The 24,993-nt window shown below is 45.6% G+C and overlaps 1 protein-coding gene across 1 annotated transcript in view; it reads left to right on the top strand.

Annotated features, from left to right (window-relative positions):
* The first annotated feature begins 2,695 nt into the window (after positions 1 to 2,695).
* LOC144169199 (carbohydrate sulfotransferase 3-like) overlaps positions 2,696 to 24,993 on the top strand; it is a 35,314-nt gene continuing 13,016 nt past the window's right edge. The window contains exons 1-3 of the mRNA XM_077698239.1: positions 2,696 to 2,872; positions 7,703 to 7,862; positions 11,798 to 12,351. Coding sequence (XP_077554365.1) covers positions 7,718 to 7,862; positions 11,798 to 12,351 — 699 coding nt within the window. The 5' untranslated portion in view covers positions 2,696 to 2,872; positions 7,703 to 7,717. The remainder of the gene's footprint in view (positions 2,873 to 7,702; positions 7,863 to 11,797; positions 12,352 to 24,993) is intronic.

Raw genomic sequence — 24,993 nt, forward strand, 5'->3', positions numbered from 1 at the left:
AGCCCTCGCCTGGAGTAGAAGAAGCGGTCGAGGCGAGCTGTGGCAAGTGGGTTTGTGCAGCAGACGCAACAACGTGTTGGACTGCGCCATGGTGTTGTGTCGAGTTGGCTTAGTGAAACGCCAATTCGGAAGTGCAGCAAGTCGTAGTCGGGGCTCGCACTTGTTGGTCAGGCGAGGGTGAACCTGCCGGTGATGTGTAATCCACGGATGCCGTTGGAAGGCGTGGTGGTGTGAACAGAGGCGTTCCTATACCGTAGTGGTTTAGGACAGCGGCCTTCAAGTCGTCATACGCACCGGGTCCTTGGGTGGGCAGCTGGATCTGGTCAATGAGGTAAGCAGGTAGCTTCTGTGGTGTCGCGAGGTACCTAATTTCCGGAGAGCAGAGGTCGTTTACATGAAAATGGCTCTCCAAGATGGCGAACCATGCAGCGTGGTTTGAGATGGAATCAAACGGGATCAGGAAGGGACGGTCTTGGAGGGCGGGGAACGTTTTTCGCGTGCCGTCGTCCGCGTTGTGGCTGGAGAAGCAGCGTTGCGAAACCATGGCGAAGCCGCTTGTCCGGGTCACCAAATTATAGGCGGCCGATGAGGCAGTGCGGCCGAGCCCACGTTTATTTCGGTTGCGTTGGCTGTGCCATGGACAAGACGAGGCGCGTAGAACGAGGTTGCCGTTCCAGAGGTGTGCCGGGTGCCGAGTGTGTTCCGTGCCAGCAGGCCAATCTAATGGTGATGATGGTGGCGCTTAAGAAGATGATGATGGTGGCGCTACACCTCCTTATTACCTTCCTCCCGACCACGCAGACGGCGAACGAGCGTCAGAAGGGAGACTCGTCAGTTGGCCATGCAATAACTATTGCACTGCAGTTGAGGATTATTCCTGTGTGGCGACACCTGTGCAACTGTTTTGTGGACATATGAGACTCCCAGGGAAGACACAGATCCGCGTCACCTACAATGCCAATGTACGGCGTTCAGAATGGCCCATCTGCCGGTGCGCGTTGTTTTCACCGCATTGGCAAATAGCCGTTACGTTTCCGCGAGCAAATGAAAATAGTCATGGCCCTTCCGTTTCCGAAGATAAAGGGCAGGCAGCGCTGGCAACGCACGATCATGATAAAATAAATGTACCACCGAAGTACCACCGAAGTACCACCGGTTTAGTACGCAACTGTAAGATACATGAACAGGCCAAAAGGCAAATGGCATTTTGTTCACCCGAGGGTGGAGAGAAATTAAAAGGGAAACAGCCACTGAGCGACCCAACGCCAGGAGTACGGTCCCGGGAGGACCCCCGGTGTACCCCTGGGAAGTAGCACGGAGGATTAGGTTGTTACAAAAGGAAAATAAACAAGGGATGGGGTTATGGGAAAAAGGATGGGATTTGGGGAGGAGGATTATGCTCTGATACAGATGTCTGACTCCGCCTGAGAAACACTCAGCTAGGGCATCAGACAGTGCTAATTGGCCAAATGTGCAGGCCCTGCCACGGGGTGCAACTCCACCAAGTTAGGTGAGCGAGAATACAAGACAGGAAAGCCTCACTGGCTTGTTAATTATATTCATGGTATTGTGTCGCAATGGTCATAGCCGGGCGCCGGTAGTGATATGTGTTTTTTTTTTTCTAACGTCATTTTATTCTACCTCTACACAGGAGCCTGTTCGAGGGCAAGTTTTATAAGATCAAAATGGTTTTGATAGCGAAAAGCCTGTACCAGGAAGAAAATTTGCATGTGGTATTTTCTCGGCAGAACAGATCCTTTGGAGTGACGCAGAACGTAATCGCTCCCTGTGTGGCCACACTTATAACAAGTAAAATTGCACAACCGGCACTAACGATGCAAGACTGAAGAAACAGCACAACTGGCGGCCCCTCTCGCTCCGTCGGAGACAGGCTCTTGCACCTAACAGAAATTTTCGAAATTTTCACTGAATGTTCTTAATGACTGCCTGCCCCGGATCATTTTGTCTGCAGGATTTGACATCTCTAGCAATGCGGACAGTGTCTGCACACGTCACAACTCAAGACAAATTCCTCTTCAAACTCGGCGTCGGTGGCGCAAATTCGGCGTCTGCGCTTTTCTCTGCAGCAGTGAGAGGACGTCAACTGGCAAATGTAAAAGCACGTGAGAGATAACGCCACGACTGCGGGGTGACGTGTTGTCGAAGGTCAAACTGGCTGACGCCGGCCGCTGCTCAGGGGCGCATGCTCACGTGCGCTCAGTGTTTTTATCGGCGTTTTTTTTGCGAGCTCCTCACATGGCGCAAGCACACGCGCAAATCTTGACGAGGCCGGGCGCTCCTGACGCGGCACACATTCACGTGAGCTCGGCTGCGCTCTTTTTTGTGCTAACGCTCCACCGCGGAACGTAAATATAAACAGCTCTTCTGAAGAAGCACAAAGTGTCACGATCGCAGTGCAAATAAAAATTCCTCGAAATATTTCTATTCCATTTATGTAAGCATAATATAATCATTAGTGCACTCCGATTTTTCGTATCAGTCCACTCGTACATACATACATGCGGAGCGCGACAAAAATTGCAGGAAATGTATATATAAGCGCCCCTTGCTTATTGCTCATGGTATCTGGAAAAGCCTAGCCGACAATTTCAAGAAATACTTCTTCGCTTCATAAAAGAAATTACTATCCTTGCGCGACATACACGGCATGGACCCCACGCAGCAACAAGGGTACTATTGGCGTCGTGCCCTCCCCTGTCTTTAATGCCACGCTGGCATTGCAACTATACCTCGCTTCTCTTTTCTCTATTTTTTTGCGCAGCAGCTGTGAGAATTGGCTCAAAAGGTCAGGAACGCGCATTCTGTCGCCTGTTGGAATGTAGCGGAATCGGCTGCCATCGCTCAGCTTGCGGTAAGCTCTCTTTTCTCTAGTGTTTTGGGGTAAAGGCAATAAAGGCAAGCTGTACATATTGTTAATATCCCTCTCCGCTCAGGCGGTAACGTTTTCAATGCACCGAACTTCAGGTGAAGGAACAGTACCGATTTGGGAGCTTTCAAATGCTGCGGCTGTCTGCTCCTCCTTCTCTGAATAGTCAGCTTCCAAGCAAAATTGCATGGTAGGGCTATGACAAATGGCGCCGGCAATGTAAACGCACAGTTGCTGCTCTAAACGAACAGTAGTAGTTTTCTTCCCGACATTTTAGTAAAAAAGCGCAATGTTGATCGCAGCTCTACCTAACACTGTGGATACCTAAACGTTGAAGCCACTAATTGTAACAGAAGTAAACTGCCTAATCCGGCTCAGTCTGTTTGGGGCCAAGTCTAACCTTCTAACTACAACGGGCTCCTGGTATCATGTACGGACCTTTCGAACTCACAAGTTTTGAAAACGGAAACGTATTTGTTCCTGGAAATAAAAGGAGCCAGGTGTCCGAGTTTTCTTTTTGGTTTAGTGGCATTTTGGTACACCCTGCAGTGTAAACTTGCTGAGCGCAGCTTGAAATGTTCCACATACTAGACGCATCACATAATTTTATGCAAACAAGCTCTTCAAGCTCCTGCGTTGGCAAGGACCCTACGCGGATATACTGCATCACTGCGAAGAAATTTGCCTCGTATTTTCACAAGTTGAGGTAAAACGATAGTCTGTCGCGTAGGGACCGCGGCGAACATTGCGTGGAGATCTGGGTGAAGCACGAGGAAGCGAGGCTTCGTGCATAAAGAAAAAAGTCGACGTTCAAGGTTTTTTCTTCGATGGAGGCACCTTTAAACTGGAAGTTTTTTTTGTGTTTACGCTGACCATTGTTATTGATACATGTTGAAGCATAGAAATACATTCCGTTTTAAAGCCCTTCAAAAATGGACCAGGCTGGACAATCGACCGCAGCACACTTCCCGATCTATATACCTACCATTATATTATGATATGCATTACCTTAACCAAGAACACTACAATTCAAGTAGGTATAAAATTTATTTCTGCCCGTAGTAAAGTCTACTGCAACATTTGTCAGGCGGAGAAAAACAGTGTTCTTGCTTGCATTAGGAAAACGAGGGGGAGTAAACCTTAACTGGAACACAAATCGGAGAAAATATAAACCTAAGGCGATGGGAGGCTTTGTAACTCACTCAAGGGGTATCTAGGTATTCGATCCTACCTGGAGTAGATTAAGATCACTGGTCCTGGGCAGGTTCACATGCCTTACCACTGTTTATAGCTGCGAAAGGGGGTGCAGACGAGGGGATGACTGTGGGAGTCCTCTCACGTCATATGGTAGAGTATGTAGGTTTTGGGGCAGGTTTTTTCTGCGTGGGAACTTTCGCGTAAGCAATGCACTGCAGTACGGCCACTAAAGCCGCCTTCTCATATTGCGAGAAACTTTCAAGATTGATGCCTATTAGGAGGTTAACAGCCCCATCGCTCGTTTTTGTATCAGGAAACCGATCTTCGTTGACGCTAACATTCACGGTTAACACTAGCCGTTCATTGTGGAGGCCATAAATGAAACACCACTTTTCTTTCGCCTTGCTGGGGAGTCCGCAACATCGAGTTGTGTGTTGCAAACCAACTTATAAAGTTTGCAAACTCTCGTCGCTGGAACAGTTGGTGAGGAAGGGATTTGGATGATGCGAAATGTTCATAATTCCAAATTTGTGGTAACGTCTGTAGCGATATTTTAGTTTAGGGTAATACGTATACATAACACAACGTACTCTTGGACCTGTGCTATAAAACGCATGAAAAATACTGCCAGGAGAGCTACTGGGCGCAGGTATCTTTACCTTGGCGAGTTGCGTTTGTAAACCGTATTAAGTAGCGTTTTCACGGTGGAGATGTGCAAACAATGGAGGCAGGCAAGGCTCTACCAATTCTAAAAGACTCCCGGACATACATTATTTATGTTGGTTTGCCCATCTAGTCTTGTTCAATGTTGTACGCAACGGCGTTCGTGGAACTAGTTCCTTTTGTGAGGAACGGAGGAACGCCACCGCTACATTAAGAGTGATTGGAACTGTAACACTAACTCGTTATGTTTACGAAGAAACGACAGAGGGAACGACGTTCCTTCTGGAAGCGTTCCATCGCTAGGATGTGGCTGTTTTGATGCCGAGCCTTCAGGGCGCTGAAGCTAGAACACAAAAGCCACAGGCCGCTAATGTGTTTATCTTAGTATAAGCTGCCCAGTTGCCCACCCTTTCGCAGAACGTGCTTCTTCGAATGTCGAAGACAGAAAAATAACCACGCAGTGGGCCGCAGCCTGTCGGGCAGGCTGCGCCGGGTGAGCACGGCCTTGTCGCTACGTCGGCTGCAGACGCGCATGATACAGATTCTTTGGCGCCCCTTTGATTCGTTTTCAGCCGCGGCCTCTTCCTGCATGCGTAATTAAAAGTGGAACGCGAAATCCGAGCTGGAGAAGACGTGACTGTACCGTGTTCATCGTACATGTGTTATCTATAGTACAGGCAGTATGCAAGCCGAAGGGGCCGTGTGAGACTTCTCTGCTGCCTGTCAATGAACACCTGGGTCGCCGGCGTTGCGCTCATGGCGTGTAAAAACAAGACGTCAAGTTCTGAGCCCCAGATTCTTATAATATTGCAGCTGCCGTCCAAAACGAGGCGAGATCTATCTGATTTCATGCGCAATATCAACCATCCCTGAGAGTTGCAAGCCGAGTCTGACCTTGGGCATTCTTACGCCTACAGCACGGAAATGGCGCTCGAACGCGCCACCGTAACCTTCTGACGCGCCGCGTGGTCCATCGGTTTCGTGATCGCCGACTGCCATTCTTGGTCTGACGATTCGTTTTCGAATTTTGCTGAGAGTTATTGCGCCACCTTTCCTTTGCATTACAGCAGTGCGACGACTGTGGTGTATTGTTACGGACCGGTTCCGACGACTGCTTCAGCCGTCCACAGATGGCGAGCTGAGTAGTGTAGACTCACGTACCGTTACTGACCATCCCGGACTTTGCGGTACTGTCCCGACTTTTCATACAATGTCCCGAGTCCCACGCCGTCCCTGTCGGTACAGCTATATGTCCCGGATTTGTTCGGGACCACCCAGTTAGGAATTTTTGTGTGATCTCAAGCACGCCCACAAGGCACGTCACGCTTCGGAACACATAATAGCGCCAACTTGCCCGGGCAGACCTTCGAGTAAAGCTGAAGTTGCACGTGAAGTGCGAAAACATTTACGAGTACATGTTCCAACAAGAGCAATTAATGGGAGCAGCATGTAGCCGGATGAAGTACCACTTCAACAGGACGCAACAATACTGGAACAATGAATTTGTCTGGCAAATACCGCCATAAAGAAAACTGATTTCGTTGTCTCCCTATGTCAGGGCACGATACCCCCCTCCCCCCATCCCTTCCCCAGTCCGGACTTCCTTCATTGAAGAGTTGGTAACCCTAAGCTGGTTGCTGCTGCCATGCGCAGAGTTTCTCCGTTCCGACAACGAGAAGCCGGAGGCCAAAGTTAGAATCTATAATATAAAGTTACAGCAGACAAAGCTGTGGCAAAACGGCGACCATGAAGTCTCAACCCGGCAATGTAACACTTTGAATCTGTTGTTGACGCACTGGCTCTTATGATTGCGCTTGCGAGAATTTAAGAGCAAGCCACAGCGGTCAGAGTTATGCGCACGGCACCACAGAGTGCTTCAATGGCCGTCAAACAAAACATACACAAAACAACCACTGCCCGTGAAGAGCACAGGTTGTAAGCTGGCACACTCCTGTGAGCGTTTGTGGAGGCAGTCTTAGTCTAAGAGACTGATCAAATTTATCAGGTACAACAGGGTGGAACCCTCAACAGCTTTGGTGGAAAGGCTCTTCAACATTACCAACAAAGTGTTGACAAAAAAACGGGTTAGTCTGTCCGACACCAACGTTGGACCGACAAAACTCTTGCTGAGTTCAAACAAAGGAGTCTGCTAAGTTGCGAATCAGAATTATGGACGTTCTTTTTTCACTGATACTGTAACATTAAATCCGCATTCATTAAACGCATATATAATTTTCCTTTCGATGCGATTTCTTGTGCAAGGCAATGTTGTGTGCATGGGAGTAACTTTCTGTTTTCACATCTGAAGCGCATTATCCTGACTGCGCATTTGAAGACCCAAGTGGAAAGCACCATATGTGTTGCACTTGTAATAGACGAGCACCACACTTGCAGTCACGCATGTCTGGACTTTCCGGTGCTCCCTAAGACTGTTCGTCTAAGAGCGTTTCTCCACATAGTGTGATGCCGCTGGTTTTCATATTTGTAGAATACACGTAGTTCGATGTGAGTGTTAAATTGCTCACTTTATTTCGCCCCAGGATTATCCAGCCCCTGGCTTTTATTTTAAAAAATCATATGCAACGCTAATGTAACAGCACGTTATAATGCTTGTAGTGTAACCGGAACGCGTTCCTTTCTCAATATAGGTACTTGTAACGGGAAATCGTCTCAAAATTGGGAAGATACGAGGAACGCGCTTTTGTTCCTATTTTAGAGGAACGTGTACAACACTGCTCTTGTTCGCGGCAAAAGGGGTGTGCTAATGGACGATTCTTGCGTCCAGGGAAATTATGTCACTGAAGCATGCCGTGGTTTTAGCGCTACGGTAGTATAGCTTGGCTAATATTACCTCGCTCAGAAGAAAAAAAAACATAATGCGGTGTTTATATCTTACAACAAACCGACAATCTCAAAACCCTGGTCGCATTTTTCTTTTATTTATATTTACCACAGAATTTCTGAGCTGTCATGAAACAAGCTATACGAATTGTCCTCCTGGCAGCCGGTTTTTGCTTGTTCAGTTGCCATGTTCTGTACACGTGGCGGCTTTATGGACTCTTAAAGTCATGCCGATCTTCGCGGAGGTGCTCTGAATTGCAAAGACCCGGAAAATGTAAGTACAACTTTCGAGCACGCCATTTATTATAAGTAATACAGTTCTCAAAATATGAACAGCTGAAGAAAATGATGAAGTATTGCAATATTTATTTCAGTGGGGCCCACATTGCCTTACCTTTTATGGGGCGCTTTATACAATTATTTCATAGAATATTTATGTATGTGCGTTAGATACAACAAAAACACGATTAGTCTAATTTAACAGCTGGGTGCAGGTGTTTTGTGTAACGCAGAGCAATCGAAAGGTGAATCTATGTGCACAGAGTTTGTGAAATATTAAAGTAGACATCTTTACAAAACGTTGGCCCACAAGAATAGAAATACCAGCGGGTGTATCGTGCGAGCACGAAAATAAAAAAGTCGGTTCGCACTTTGAGTAGAATAAAACTGCAACGGAACAATTTCCACATATGTCAACAAAGCTCAAGTCCGTAGTCATGCACATTGTGGCAAGCGTGCTGATTAGGATGGTCGATTATAAGCAAGAGCAGAGTTCCAAGCATTAGGCTTTTCTGTGTGGCTTGAATTGAATTTTCTTTTGTGTGGAATTGTCAAGGAAAAGATACATAAATTTAAAGTCAGGCTTTTAACAGCCGCGTGCTGTTTTTACAAACTGGATTTTACAGCTGAAGAGGAGTCAGCCACCTGATGAACCCAGAGCGTAGCCATGGTGGTGTTTCGGTGTCACAACACCGCCGGAAATTTCCAGAGCGCTGTAGCCCTAGCTCCTTTCGTTAGCTCTATCTCTTCCATGACACCTGCACCCCGCTTGATATATTGAAATGTAAAAACGAGGATTAACCCTTTCAGGCCTTTTTTTTTATTTTAAGCTAAACATTGTTTTCTGTGTTTCCTGAAATGTAGGGGTCCCATTAGGCCCCAAACAAAAATGGAGCTGGTAGTGCAAGTAATAACAGATTTATTAATTACGCAAATAATTGAAACATATGACAATCGAAAAGTATATGTCGATCTGAGACATATTTTCCAAAAACTTATGCCTACATGGATGTACAAACAAAAATTCGCTTCGTAATGCACGTATTTATAGATTTCTAAGCTTGGGACTAAAACTGGGATCACCATTTTTTCAGCCTCAATGTCGCATTTTCGTCTTCACCGAAGCTTGTTTTTCTTTGTAGCAAAAATATCCACTAAAACAAAACAGTGGTATCTATCGAAACAGCCATAAATGAAGAGCAATTTCCCACAAAACTAACAGTTTTGTATTTCTTCCTTATGCGCTAGAGGATCTTTTGTGTGATGGCGTCAGTTTACGCCACCAGGGCTGAAAGCGTTGAGATTACTCCAATGATGACGAGAATGACTAAGGTATTGTTCAAGCGCAGGCTCACTTTCCTTGCGTGTTTTTACAGCCTGACACTAAATTCAATTTGACGGTAAATAAAGGTGATTTATTCGGAAGGAGTTCACTAGTAAAGGCTTTACTTTAAGTGTGCCCAAAAGTTCTCACAGCTTTCTACCAGGGCGCAGAGATAACTACGGCCTGATAACGTCCTGAAAGAACTTCCGCGAAGTTGCACTGTTGAGGACAGATAAATCAAAGGCGGAAATTTAGAAAAAAGCATTCTATACCCAAAATTACCACAAGCATTTTTATAAGTTACCTTATTTTATGCCCCAGTCACAAAGGAGCGAGAGCTCCACGCCTTGTGAATTCATATGAAGCTCCTCGGCAGAGATTGACCAGGACCCCGTGGTATCCGTTCTTACAACATAGACTTCCCCGCTAAGTAAATTTCTGCAGAACGACGCAGATAATATACAAGCTCTAGAGGTTTCTTTTAAGCCACCGTTAGAAATTATGGCAAACGTATTACATTATGGCATTTAAAACCAACGTAATAGGTGTGTTTAGGATATATATTACGGTCAGTAGGCAGGGATAATATTACTAATACTTCTCCGTACTTATTTCTGGAAAGTGTCATGTAGCTTTGCTTGGGTATTTATATGCACAAGCTTTTGAGTGGTAATAGAATGTCAAAGGAGGCAGCGAATCAGGATGATTTTGAATCAGGATGATTTGGATCATTTTTTATTGCTTCTTATTCTCTAAAGGGAATATAACCCCCTGAAGTGCTTGAGTATTGAAATGCAATAACCCTCCATAATGAACAGCGGAAAGAAATAAAGGCGATTTGGTGTCGGAGACGGACCAAATATATGCTCGCGACAGAGTCACAATAAAATAACAATGAACATCAAAAGTAATATAATTGGTACTATCCTATATGAGCAAGTCTCATCTGCAAGCGTTCGGGCTCGCGTGCGGGGGGGGGGGGGGGGGGGAGCTTCCAGACTGTCCGAATATGTCGGTGCCCTTGCCGTTGGCGTGGTCCCGGTTGGCCGGTCACGCGTCGTTCTGGCCGTGAGCTTGCGGGTTGAAGCAGACCCACGGCGTTGCCGAAATGGTCAAGTTATCGCCAGTCTTGCAGGCCACGAGGAAAATGCGGCTGAACCTTGAAGTTTGCTGTGCGTTGACGTCCAGCTCAGAATTAACCGATCGTCTCTTTACGCCTGCCTTCAACTTTGCAAAGTGCCTTCCGTTCCTCCCCTCTTTTTTCCCTTCGCGTTTTTCTGTCGCCACGCGATCTTCGCCGACAACGAAACGAGCGCTTATTCATTCCGTCTAAGCGCAGTGACCAACGCCTCGCTATCTCACTGGTGCTGCTATTCTTGGTGAAATCTATGAATGGTGTTTATTTTGGCTACAAAGTTCGCGAGGTTTACCTTATTTCAGGAAGTTAGACTTCTTCAGTTCGCCTTTTTTGAAAGAAAGAGTAAAGTTCTCCACTGAGTGAAATTATTTTCGGAGAAGTGTAGGCCTGACACAGGTAAAGTGTCCTGAAACTGACCTGGGCTGCGTGTAAGACTGATTCACAATATGATTTATTTTGTATTTACTGCACCCACCATGTCCAAACATCAGGCGTATTAACGTAATTACATGGCATGACGTGTTATAGAGCAGTTTTCTTTGTAAAGATGATGCACATCTGTTTCTATCACATCATGTATAGCTGTTGCCGCAATAAAGTGGAAATGACACTTCAGAATGAAAACACATTTCATAGATTTGTTGTTACAAAAGAACGTTACTTTCTCTGAACTTTCCCATGCTTGCGATAAACAATTCGCTTAAGACTTGTGAATCAGCAACACAAGTTTGGTTTTCTACGCAGCCGACAAAGCACAAAGCATGCGAGGGGATTGAAGATACGATTAGGCCTGGCTAACGCGCGCGTGTAGCGTTTCCAAAGTATCGAAAACGAGGACTGCATACGAAGCTACAATAGCATTTTTAGAGTTGCAGCAGATAGGAAAAGGAAAGTTGGTAGCAAAAAAAGGTGAACATAATACATTTATAGAGCCAAAGTGACATTGAATTGGCATTCTACTCTGGAAAACTTGTCCAATAAACAATTTTCAGAGGCATTTTTTTGAGTAGGTAACACGGATCTTTCTACAAAAGAATTCTGCTAACTTAGACGCAGAAAAGCACCCCGACAAATACAATGCACTGAAATATATTAAGGATTACCGCGTTGCTAGAGACGACGCAAAGTTTCACGTCAAATGTATACAGCTTTATGAAAAGAAGCCTATGAGTCTGTAACTTACTTCCGCGCGCTTGTGCAGTTACATCTTCTGTACAGTTCTAACCGCAGTTCTAACTGTACAGTTCCTAACCCTTTCAAAAAGCTTAGATATACACCTAGCCATGCCTCACCAATGTTTTGAGGCCGAAATGTCTTGCATACAAACTTCCTCACAATACCTTTGAGCTATTCTTGATCCTGGTAAGGGGTATATTATTGACTACGTAGTATAACATTTGGTAATCAAAGTCCCGTTTTCTAGGAATTTTCAAACAACCAAGAATAAGGCTTTTGTGTCTCCTTGCAGCGCAGTTGGATAAACCATCGGAACCACCCAGCCAAGGAATAGGGAAATTAGCGGTCACCAACTGGTTAGCCAGTGATGATGAACGGCCATCAGAGCACGGCGTTGTGGACTCCGCAATAAAAGCAACACTTCCTGCTGCCTTCCAGGATGCTTTGGATAAGCTTCCCATCGTCCCCACAGCGAAAGTTAAAATTGTGCTCGTTCTTGCGTACTACCGGTCTGGATCAACTTTCGCGGGTGAGCTGCTGTCTTCTGGAAACCTGTCATACTTCCACTTTGAACCCCTTCATCCCTTCACCACTGCGGGCAGTCTACGCCCGGGACGGGAACCAGACGCATTCCAGCTGCTGGACGACCTAGTGAGATGTCGCATGGTGAACGTGCCACTTTACACCGTGTGGTGCGAGAATCACCCCCAGTTCTTGCACCTGAATCGGTTCCTGGCGGATGTGTGTGGTGGTGGGGAGTCGTGCTTTTCTCCGGCCCCCATTGGTTCTCTCTGTTCACGCGCCAAGACACAAGTGTTCAAGTTTACGAGACTGAACGCAAGGCAGGTTAGTCATGTGCTTTTTTGTCTACTAAAAGTTATCAATTTCGTGCCAAGTACTCAAAGTGCATATTTGGGCGGCTAATGCAACAAACATCAGCAAAATTTTTAAATCGCATTTAAATACGGAAGTATGTTGTCTCGCGGATTAGGAAAGCTGCATGCTTGTAAAAGCAGTTGTGTAGACTTCGGTTTGGCCAGCATGTTAACAGCTAGGACTTTGTTCGGAACCCATTGTTTTTCTGCTTTTTTACTTGGCAAGTCTCGTGGCTAACCGTGAGACGTGTATTATTGTCAGGGTGTTCATGTTGCCTAAATCAACATAATAGCATATGAAATTTATACTTGTCATCATAACTCGTCATCGTCATTGTACCGTCCTATACTAACATTTAAAACTTCGGTTCCATTCAAGCAATTCCAAATAAAGTTAGTCATTTAATTCAACCTCAGTTCTATAAGTACATAATTATTGTGGTCACCGTTAGGTTTTTGTATTGGCGCTGATATACATCTTATTTACATAAAATCTTAGGGTGAGATTTCTTTATGGGGCAACACTGAATTCAATGGGAGTTCCCGGGGTGTGTGCGCATGCGTCCGGATTTCACAGACAAAGAAACAGGCCTTGGTGTCCGTCGTCTGCGCCATTACCACCCGAGCCTTGCCATGCCGTCAACAAATATGAATAATTGCAGTCACATTGTGTGGCAATGCTTTACTTGCCCTTGAACCTTCCCCATCACGACCAGAGAATGAAGCCCCGGTTGCTAAAGAAAGCGGCATGACGCACAAAATGTGTACAGGGGGGATTAAAAGAAATACGAACAACGGAGCGCACAGCTTCCGACGCATGTTGCACCGTCTGGCTGCAAAGTCAGTAAACTGCGCGCATGCGCACTCCTTCGAGAGCGTTTGAGAGTGTGGCCTACATTATTAGGAAATGCTTGATCAAGAAGCGACGCCGGTCTTTTATTTTGAGGCGCCTTTTCACGCTGCGTCGCCACTGAGCAGGATGATCGTTGAAAAGCATCATGCTAGCTGGGCCCTGCCTAGAGCACGCTTGGCTCCCGATTGTAGTAGATAACAGGTTGTTCAGTGGCGACTGAGCATGGCAAGATGCTTTAAAATAAATGACCGGCGTCACTTATTTATCAAGTGTTCACACTAACAGTAGGCCACACTCTCAAACGCCCTGAAAGAACTACGCATGCGCGCAGTTTACTGACAGTGCAGCCAGACGGTGCGGCATGTAGCGGAGGCTGTGCGCTCCGTTGTTCGTATTTCTTTTAATCCCCCCTGTACTCTCCAGCGTAGCTGCCTACGAACTCGGATCTCGACACAGGTGCGCCCGCGCCTTGCCCACAGCAGAGTCGTTCAGTACAAAACCCAAAGAAGGCTTCCGAAGAAATTGCGAGTGCTTAGGCGTGATACGATTGAGATAAGACGGTAGCGTTGCAGTAAGTGCATTGTTAGCTGAAAGAATAGGGACACCTATTGGAAAGCGGCGGAATGGGAAGCCACTCGCCGAAAGCTGAGCAATCTGTCCCCTATATCAAAACACGGCAGCTGGAAATCAGCTGCTGTGCCGATGACTTCAATCGTGTCTTCCGAGAGGTAAGTGTAGGGCGCTGCGCAAAACGATACGTGTCGCCAAGGGAGCTCGGTGGGGCACAGTACTGCTGCTGCTTCTACCTGCATAAACGGCGCTGCTTCACACCAGCTCTACGCCCCGCTCCCTTTGCAGCACTTCAGCCACGATCAACTTGTACTGGCTAGTAAGGAAGTTGGTGTTGAATTGCAGCAAAGGGTTGTCCACCGATCGAAGGAACAGCCAGTTTCCTTGCGGAACAAAAGTTAATCGGCACACCCTACGTTATGGAATCACTCGAACACGCTATCTACGAGAAAATCGAACACAGACTGCGTCGCGGGCCCAACAAGACGGGGTGGAGTCGAGGCCACCTGGGCTGGCCATGGCCCGTATTAATAGGTCGGTTTAGACACAGCCACGTGCAGGAACCGGCATGGCGCCGCACACACGTTTGCTTGCATGCAGGTCACGCCAGTCATTACAACCTATAGTCTTAAGCCAAATGTCTGTAAATTTGTAAGAGGAATCGGAAGGCATTCTGTATTAAGCATTCCTACTTAGTAAATGAGTTCATATGAAACCTGCAAATCAGCAGCTTTGTGGCCCACACAGAAACCACTACACATTGCCAACGACACCGGCGAACGATAATAAAAAAAGACAATAAAACGAACAACATCCGAGAGCACATTTTAACGCTGAAGTGCGCAGCGGGAAAAATTTCAATTTCGCCCCGACAAAACTTCGTAAACTCTCAAGTTTATGTTTGATAGGTCATAGCTTGTAGTTCAGCGAAAAATGATTGCCAATGTACTTTGTCTCTCTCAGTAGCACATGTGCTTGGCCTATGGCAGGCAGTTTGCCCACTCTGTTCCCGGCCTAAGAAGCAAAGTATGCGCACCTCTCGTAATTAGTCAGTCGGTAATTAAAATCTTAAGATTGATCACCAGTTCACGGCAAGGAGGCAACAAACAAAATAAATAATAGTAACGCGGAATTCCTGTTTAAGCAAAATAACAGTCCAGGAAGAGCCATAACTGTCAATAAGATAAGAAACGCCCCAAATGAACGATAAAGACAGAACATTCGTTGTTTATATATGACACGCCCGCAATAAAATCAAAATTGACAAAGAGGACGACTGATGTTATCAAAATTCTTGTTTTCAGTAGTTTATACACTCTTTTATCTTCGTTGAGCAACAGTAAGTGGGGTTGAAGCCGTTTTTAAAGGGAAAATGAAGTAAATTTACCAAACTTGTTTTTGTTCCCATTGCATAGGCTGGCTCAAGTATACACACTTTTCATCGTTTATTTGGTCGATAAAGCTGCATTTATTGATAAAGGCAGAAATAAGAAACTTATCATGCGTCATTTGCGGCCGCAACAACAGCAGTGACGCGCATTCGAGATGTGATGTGATTGCACGATGTTCAAGATAGCAGATCAAACCACCTTCGGTCTCGGTTCTGAGCAACAACATGCTTAGCGTCCGACGTTTTTTTTTTGGCTGGGCATGCTCGATATCTTTGGAATTGGCATACCACTCTTCTGCCGCGTTGTCTGCTGCAGAATGCACCAAATCGCTTACAGTGGTAACGTTGTCTAGCCATGACGTACGCAGTGGCTGAATGGCCTCCGCGTCATCGGAGACGATAAAATGCGAGGGGCTTCCCCTCCCCCTTTTAGAGCTTGCCTGATTGGTCAATGTGTCCTTAAAGGCCTATTCGCACCAGGCCGACTGTCGGTTTATTGGTTATGGTGGCAGGAAGCAGCCGGTACTTATGCCTACACCACGCAAACGAGAACTCGCCAGCCCGTCAGTGTCAGTCTGTGCGTATTCTGCCAACGGGCTCGTAGACAGTCAATGATACAACACTAAGTGGTGAATTAACCAAAGAAAATAAATCCCCAGTACAAAAGATGAAATTTACGAAAAACAGAACACGCGCGTTACGGGGATTTAGACTTGCAAACTGCCAAACATTGAACCCGGTGCTTCAGAACACTTCGACGTATGGAGAATGCTGTCGGGAAGGGAAATGTAAAGTATGTATCGTACAATCTATTTTTTTAGGTTTAGCCCTCTCAGCGGCTTAGATGACCATTTGTTTAATAATGTTTGCGCGGTAAGCGTCCGAAAAAAACCCGGATAAATATGACATCCCTAGAAACTGCATTCTTTAGATAGAAAACCGATTGCAAATGTGTGGTCTTGCTGTTGACCATTTTGCTAGTTCATCCAACGCCAAAAGTCATTCCCGCCCCTTAGTTTTACGCATTACAATAAAACTATTGGTTGATTTTGATTCCTCAGCAGCAATATTAACTTAACCGACTCCTGCCTTTACTCCTGCCTTTATTTGGCCTTAGATTTTCTACTAACATACCAGCGTACCTTGTGTGGATCTACGTTTACTTCATAGACCTTACAAGCTTGACACAGTATACAGACTAACATACTTAACGCACACTCTTCGAAGCACAAATCGTGTCAAAGCTTTGTTTAAACTCAGCTCACGATTGCTACTTCTCACCGGCGGCCGGTTGACTGATTCTCTCGGAAGGTCGGCAAGCCACGCAGTAGCGCAATCAAGCCAAGCCATCTCGAGTGAGCGCCATACGAAACGAAATAGCAAATCCCCAATTAGGATTCATAGAGGCCAGCTCTCTCGAAACGTATTTTTTGCTAAATCAAGTGGCGTAAACGCACATACTTAGGTCGAAACATGACCTAGGGGCCGCTGGCTCTACTTTTTATTTATTTTTATTTATTTATTTATTTATTTTAGTACCCTAGGGGCCCGTGATGGGCATTACATAGGGGGGGAACGGGTTAAAACAGACACAACACTATTTCTCCGTTGAACGAGACGTGATATACAGAGTACATCCATCAATTGATCGTTCTTCCTCGTGTCTTTTTTTTTTGTTTAACAGGGCATGTATGAACGCAAATAAGTTAGTACTACAACAGGGTTATGTATAAGGTGCTAGCAAGAGCAATCCGTAAGATCAAAATCGACCGTAGTCAAATAGCAAAGCATACATACAATAAAATCAAACATTTCTAAACTTTGTGCACGTTACAGGATTACACTATATAGACAACTTCAACTGCAAACAAATGCACACTTAAAACACTTTTTCAACGAAACAGTGAGTAAGGCTTACTGGTCAACATATTGGGTGATAAATGAATGCAACGCGGTTTGAAAGGAAGATGATTCTGTCAGATGAGCAAGACTTGCCGGGAGCAAGTTCCATTCCTGTATTGATAAAGCAAGGGGGTTATCTGGTATTTTTTGGTTCTAGCGAAAATCGGCTGTACTTTGTGCGCATGATCAGTTCGGGGGGTAATGTGATGAGTCGACAAAATATTAGATGACCTGAAAGATGACTCAGAGTAGTAAAGGGAGTGAAAAAACGACAAGCGCGAAAATTTCCTGCGGGTATCCAGATTAGGCAGATCAAGAGAACGTTTCAAAACAGATACGCTTATATCAGAAGAGTAGGAACGCAGGGTAAATCTTGCAGCTTTGTTCTGCACAGCTTCAAGGGAGTTAATAAAGGACGCTTGGTGTGGATGCCACATAACAGAAGCATATTCTAATGTGGATTTTATTAATGAAATGTATGCATGCAGTTTGGTATTGCTGTTGGCTTGAAAAAGGCGGCGTTTAAGAAATCGAAGTTTTTTAAGGGCCTTGTTAGTGATATATTCAATGTGAGTGCTCCGGCTCAGATCGGAAGTAAAAAATATACCCAGATATTTAAATGAGGAGACTGTTTCGATTCGACCATTTCCAACAAAATACTGATTGGAAGGAGTATCTAAGAGGGTAGAAAAAGTTATGTGTTTGGTTTTTGATACGTTGATTTCCATTTGTCATCTATTGCACCATTCGAGTAGCGCGGCGATGGCGTAGTAGCACGGCGATGGCATAGAGGTAGAACACCCGCCTCGCGTGCAGAAGGACCGTAGTTCGAATCCCGGTGCCGGACAATTCCCACCGGATTAAAAAAAAAAATCCGCGTATTGATGGAATTGCACAAAGGGGCTTGGGGTGCGGCCTAACCCCGGCATTGCTGGTAATGCCCTCCCTCACCAGAGCAGAATTGGCCACCGTGGTGTAGTAACGGCCACAACCTCCCATGAATACGCCAATTAACCCACGGCCCTCAGTCCCCAGCGGCTGCGAAGCAACTGACCACGGCGGCGGTCAGACCTGTGACGCAGCAGAGGGTGCTAAGAATCCCTTGATCCGGACAGGCCGCCAATGGAATGTGAACCCTGCAACGCTTAACGCGCGAACCTTATCTAGTGAAGCAGGTCTCGAGGTGTTGTTAGAGGAATTAGAGGGCAATAAATGGGATGTAATTGGGCTTAGCGAGGTTTGGAGGGCAGGCGAAGCCTTTACGGTGCTGAAAAATGGACACGTCCTATGTTACCGTGGTCTAGAGGACAGAAGAGAACTGGGTGTGGGATTTCTAGTCAATAAAAGCATAGCTGGCAACATAGACGAATACTATAGCACTAACGAAAGGGCAGCAGGTTTTATAATTAGGCTCAATAAGAGGTACAAGGTCAAGGTGGTGCAGGGCTACGCGCCTACATCCAGCCACGATGACCAAGTAGTGGAACGCTTCTATGAAGATGTGGAATCGGCAATGGCTAAAGTAAAGACACAGTATACCGTAGTTATGGGGGACCTCAATGCTAAAGTAGGCGAGAATCAGGCTGGAGACAAGGCAGTTGGGAACTATGGTCTGGGCTGTAGAAATAGCAGGGGGGACCTACTGGTTGAGTTTGCAGAACGGAATAACCTACGCATAATGAATACCTTCTTCTGTAAAAGGGAGAGTCGGAAGTGGACCTGGAGGAGCCCGAATGGGCAGCACAAAAATGAAATAGACTTCATATTATGCGATAACCCTGGCGTCGGGGAGGATGTGGAAGTGCTCGGAAGGCTAAGTAAGGTGTAGTTATCACCGTATGGTAAGATCTCGAATTAGGCTAGATTTGAAAAGGGACCGCAACAAGCTAGTACGAAAGAAGCCGATAAATGAGCTAACAGTAAGAGGTAAAGTAGAAGAATTCAGGATCGCGCTGCAGAGCCGATATTCCGCTCTTAACGAGGAAGCCGAGCCTACGACACAGGAAGCCAGCGACAACCTTGCACGCATTATCACGGAGTGTGCAGTAGAAGTCGGGGGCACTATGGCTAGAGAGGATACTGGTAAACTTTCACAGGAGACGAAAGATCTAATCAGGAAACGGCAAACCATGACAATTTCTACCGCAGCTGACAGAATAGAACTAGCGGAGCTCTCGAAGTTATTCAATAAGCGTAAGACAGCTGACATACGGAAGTACAATTTGAAGAGGATCGAATACGCTGTAAAGAACGGAGGTAGCCTGAAAGCCGTGAAGAGACGTCTTGGCGTGGGGAAAAATCAGATGTATGCACTTAAGGATAAGCAAGGCAATGTCACCACAAATAAGGATAAAATAGTCACAGTGGCCGAGGAGTTCTATAGGGATCTGTACAGTAGCCGGGACATCCAGGATAATGCCGAACGAGACAGTAGTTCAGAGGAGATAGACATTCCACCAGTAACGACCGAAGAAGTAAGGAAGGCTTTGAAAGAAATGAAAGGGGGCAAAGCACCTGGTGAGGATCAGATAACAGCAGACCTCTTGAAGGATGGCAGAGAAATTGTACTTGAAAAACAGGCAAACCTGTATACGCAATGCCTAATGACCGCAATGGTACCGGAATCTTGGAAGAACGCGAACATCATCCTAATCCATAAGAAAGGCGACATGAACGACTTGAAAAAGTACAGGCCGATCAGCTTACTGTCAGTCGTCTACAAGGTATTTACCAAGGTAATCGCTAACCGAATTTCTGCAACCTTAGATTTAAGTCAACCTAAAGAACAAGCAGGGTTCCGTAAAGGTTATTCAACAATGGACCATATTCACACGATCAATCAGGTGATAGAGAAGTGGGCTGAGTATACTGAACCCCTATATATAGCCTTCATAGATTATGAGAAAGCATTTGACTCGGTCGAAACCCTAGCAGTCATTCAGGCCTTACGGAACCAGGGGGTAGATGAGCATTACGTAAGAATACTAAAGGATATCTACAATGGGTTTACAGCTACCGTCATACTCCATATGGAGAGCTGCAAAATACCTATAAGGAAGGGTGTCGGACAAGGAGACACAATCTCTCCAATGTTATTCACAGCATGTTTACAAGAAGTATTCAGGACAATGGATTGGGAAAAGGTGAGAGTAAGGGTTAATAGAGAATACCTCAGTAACCTCAGATTTGCTGATGACGTTGCCTTGCTAAGTAACTCGGGGGACGAATTGCAAAGCTTGCTTTCCGCACTGGGCGAACAGAGTAGAACCGTTGGCCTGAAAATTAATATGCAGAAAAGCAAAGTAATGATCAATAACCTCGGGACAGCACAGCGGTTTGAGATAGGTGGCGAGGCAGTGGAAGTGGTAAGCGAATATACCTACTTAGGCCAAGTTGTGACCCCAGGTCCCAACCATGAGGCAGAGATAATTAGAAGGATCAGAATGAGGTGGGGTGCATATGGCAGGCATTCTCAGATAATCAATAGCAGCCTACCATTGTCGCTGAAGAAGAAAGTGTATGACAGCTGCATCTTACCGGTACTCACCTACGGGGCAGAAAATTGGAGGCTCACTAAGAGGGTTCAACTTAAATTGAGAACGACTCAGCGGGCGATGGAGCGGAAAATGATAGGTGTAACATTAAGGGACAAGAAGAGAGCGGAGTGAGTCAGGGAGCAAACTGGTGTTAAAGACATTTTAGTAGAAATTAAGGAGAAGAAATGGACGTGCGCAGGGCATGTAATGCGAAGGCAAGATAACCGCTGGTCATTAAGGGTAACAGAGTGGATCCCTAGAGAAGGCAAGCGCTGCAGGGGGCGGCAGAAAGTTATATGGGCAGATGAGATCAAGAAGTTTGCGGGGATAAATTGGTCACAGTTGGCACAGGACCGAGGTAATTGGAGAATAATGGGAGAGGCCTTTGCCCTGCAGTGGGCGGAGATAGGGTGGTGATGATGATGATGGTGATGCACCATTCGATTAATTTGGACAAATCATCCTGTAGGCTAATGGCGTCATCAATGTTATTTATCTGCTTGTAAAGAACGCAGTCATCCGCAAAGAGACGCAAAGAGGAGTTAATACCGGATGCTATATGGTTAATATAGATTAGAAACAGAAGGGGACCCAAGACTGACCCCTGTGGGACACCCGACATAACACGGCAGCTGCTGGATATGCACTGATTAATGTTTACTGGTTGAGAACGGTGTGTCGAAAATTCTTTTATCCAGAGAGTAGTTTTGTTATTGAGTTGTAACTGCCGAACTTTAAACATTAATCGGTTGTGAGGCATGCGATCAAAGGCTTTAGAAAAGTCTATGAATATTGCGTCTGTGTAATGGGACATGTGGATGGATTTTTGAAGGTCAGTTACCAATTCAAACAGTTGGGTTTGACATGATCGCTTTTATCTGAATCCATGTTGGTTTTCTAATAGTAAATTATTTGCATTTAAATGCGCCATGACGTGGGGGAATATAATATGTTCGAGTATCTTGCAGCAAACCGAAGTTAGGGAAATAGGTCGGAAATTGTTTGGATTAGTATTATCCCCTCCCTTAGGTACAGGTTTCACATGCGCGTTTTTCCAATCATCTGGTATACTACTTGTGTCTAATGATTGTTGAAAAATGAGTGATAATAGAGCGGCCGACGTGTCAGCAGTCATTTTCAGGAGTTTTGTGCTAATGCCATCTGGCACCGGACTAGAGCTGAGGAGAAGGCAGTCAATTGCTTTCACCACACCATTTCTGGATATGGTTATCGGGTCATTAGTATACGGGATATCAAGGAATTGAAGAGGTACCAGAGTATCGAAAGGGAGTTCGTCTGTAAACACGCCACTGAAGTGCGCGTTAAACCGCTCTGAAGAAGCTGCTAGAGACAGAGCGCCCCCACTTTCATCAGGAAGGGTATGTACTGTCTGATTTTGCTTCGGGTTCACAGCACGCCAGAATATTTTGGGATTACATTTTACATATTAGGAAGAATTTCGTTGAAATAGTGGTGTTTAGCTCTTTTGATAGTTTCCTTCAAAGTTGCGCAATTTATACTTTTCCCAATTAGTGGCGGAATTGGTTCCAGCCGCCTTTTGGTATGCTCTTTTCTTTTTGTTTAAACTTGTCTTAACGTCCCTCGCAAACCAAGGCGCATTGGTTTCTGATTTCATATTTATTGTTGGTATGCAAGTGTTTTCTATTTCTTTCAGTTTATCTCGAAACAGTATCCAGTTTTGGTTAGTTGTGCGCGTGGAAAAGGAATCTTGATATGGAGCAGCAAAATCACTGAGCATGCGGTTCATTTTGTCGATGTCTGCCTTTGCGAAGTTCAGAATGTGTTTGTCAGTTTTCATTTTATCAGGATAGGGAAATGACACAAGGCAATGTACAAAATGATGATCGCTGATTTTTTCTAGAACTCGGGCACTGGCGTTACTTGGGGTATTCGTGAAAACTAAGTCTATTATGTGGGGGCCACGCGTTGGTTCATGCACGAGTTGGGAAAGACGAAATAGACTTAATGTGTGCGCAAAACAAGCGCATTCACTGCCGCTGGAATGGGTGACCGGTGTCTCCCAAGAAATTGTCGGGAAATTAAAGTCTCCAGAAAGGATTGCAGGCAGTCCACAAACTCGAGGGAACTGTTTGGGGGCCGGTAACAGGCACCAATTACACCGGTGAAGCGACCAAAGCACATTTTTACCCAAAGGAGCTCAAGGGGACAGTCACAAGCTACGATGGATGGTTGGAAAGCATTTTTCACAGCGACCATCATGCCGCCTCCTCGAGAAACGTTCCTGTCCTTACGGAATACTTTAAAGTCATCAGAGAAACCGAACTCGTAACTTGCTATGTCATTTCTAAGCCAAGTTTCTGTGCCGATTACCACGTCCGCAGAGCACGTGTGGGCCATACCATGAATACAATCACGTTTTTGGAATATGCTACGAAAATTCGCCATCAGCACAGAAACTTTGGGCGTGGTTGAAGGATATCGTGTTTTTGGCACACGACGTCATTCTGAAGCTGGCTGTACCTGGGGACTGTTGTTTATTTGTACGACTAGGCCAGAAGCCGAATTGAATTGGTACTTCATGCCGTTTAAATAAAGCTTGTTGTAACGAACTGTGTACCGTTCGTTTTTCTTGGAGTGACTTTTAGCAAACTCGCGAAGCTTTTTCCTAGCAAATTGAACTTTTGGGGGAAGTCCTCTTCCATCCACACTTTAGGCGAAATATCTTTGAGGTTAGGACCTTTATCAAGAGCCTCCATTTTGAATTTGAAGTCGAGAAATTTAACTATGATTGGGCGATGAAAGTTTGGTCGTGGGTGGCCGACGCGATGAGCGCGCTCCATATTGCCAAGTCGAAGGTTTAGTTTACTGGAAAAGAAATCGCGGACGATTTGTTCTGTAACTGCGTAGTCTTCCTTCTCTTGTTCAGTTATACCCTTTACCAGCAGGTTATTCCTTCGCATACGATTGTTGAGGTCATCGACAACGTCGACAAGTTCCTCGCTTGAGGGGGTCAAAGACATCTTTACTTCTTCTACACTTCCACTAACGGTATTGATGGCGTCCTTCATTTGGGGCACACTTTTTAGGCTGTTCTCGATAGCACAAACACGACATTTTATGTCGGTAATATATTTCCTCAGTTCGTTAAAGGAGCCATGAAGACAAAATACAACTTCGTTTAATTTGAAAGAACTAGGTTCAGAGTCTCATTCAGCTCCATTACAGCCACAAAAGATGTTTTTTTAACGAAAAAAAGCAAGAAGTATTTAAAAACTTTCAAATTTTGCGCCACAGTGACGTTTTATGAGCAAGAATGACGTCATATGGGCCGACAATAAAACATAATTTTCAGTGCGTTAACTGCACGTTAGCATTCAAGTGATGCGGTCAAATGGAACTAGAGGCCCCATTACAGACGTCCAGTTATGTGTCGTCGCGACAGGTCAGTTAGGCGGCCGCCAATCGCACAAACAAGGTTCCGTGACGTCATAGAGAAGTTGCGGGAAATTGGCTAGGGGGTCGCGACTGCTTCACACGTTTTCTTTAATATCTCCGTTATTTGTTCGAAGATTGCGATGATATTGGTATCATTGTTATCGGGACTAAGCAGTCTTTCTAATCAACCAAACTTGTATTTTGTCTTCATGGCTCCTTTAAGTGTAGAAATAGTGGTGTTATTGTACTGTTCTGCCGTTGCTATGAAATCCTTCAGCGTGCTCATGACATCCTCGACCTTCGACGGGCCGGGGTTCAACTCAACGTCTCCTGAGCATTGCAACATCAGAACAATACACATAGAAAGCAGGACCAGGGATGGTCTCGGGAAAAACGCGCCAATCAAAGCAGAACCAGTGGAAGCGCGTTCATCAGAGCTGAGCACGAGATCCCGGCTAGCGACAAAAGTGCCAATGCGGGCACGGTAAGAGCACAGATCAATACCCATATTGGCAGAAGGGGGATCACCGGCCACAGAAAGAAAACAAAGATACACACTAAAAAAAATGAGGCGTGTACCTACGACAGGCAGGCGGCACAAGTTAGCCTCTGTCACTCGTGGCCGTGAATCCCAGTGAGGCGGTGATGCCAAGGTAAATATAACTGGTAGCGAAGCTTCTATAGAAGCCCATACGTTCAGAAAATGGCGGCTCTTAAGCTGCTCATGGGACTTTGCGCCATCTGGGTGAGGAGGGAACACTTCCGGCGGAACAAAAAATAAACAGGATGTGACGCAAGATCCGGTCAGAAAGTGACGTCATTTTGGTGGCATTAGCGGGAAAATTTGACTTCAAAATAGCCTTAGCAGGAATGATCGCTGAGGGCTCATGTCATTGCCATCTGACGCAAGTTGGCGAGCCCTTGGCGTGTGTGCTTCAAGAGTCA

This window comes from Haemaphysalis longicornis, unplaced genomic scaffold, assembly GCF_048455015.1.
Source record: "Haemaphysalis longicornis isolate Haplotype H1 unplaced genomic scaffold, Haemaphysalis longicornis Haplotype H1 scaffold_2, whole genome shotgun sequence".
NCBI classification, from domain to species: domain Eukaryota; kingdom Metazoa; phylum Arthropoda; class Arachnida; order Ixodida; family Ixodidae; genus Haemaphysalis; species Haemaphysalis longicornis.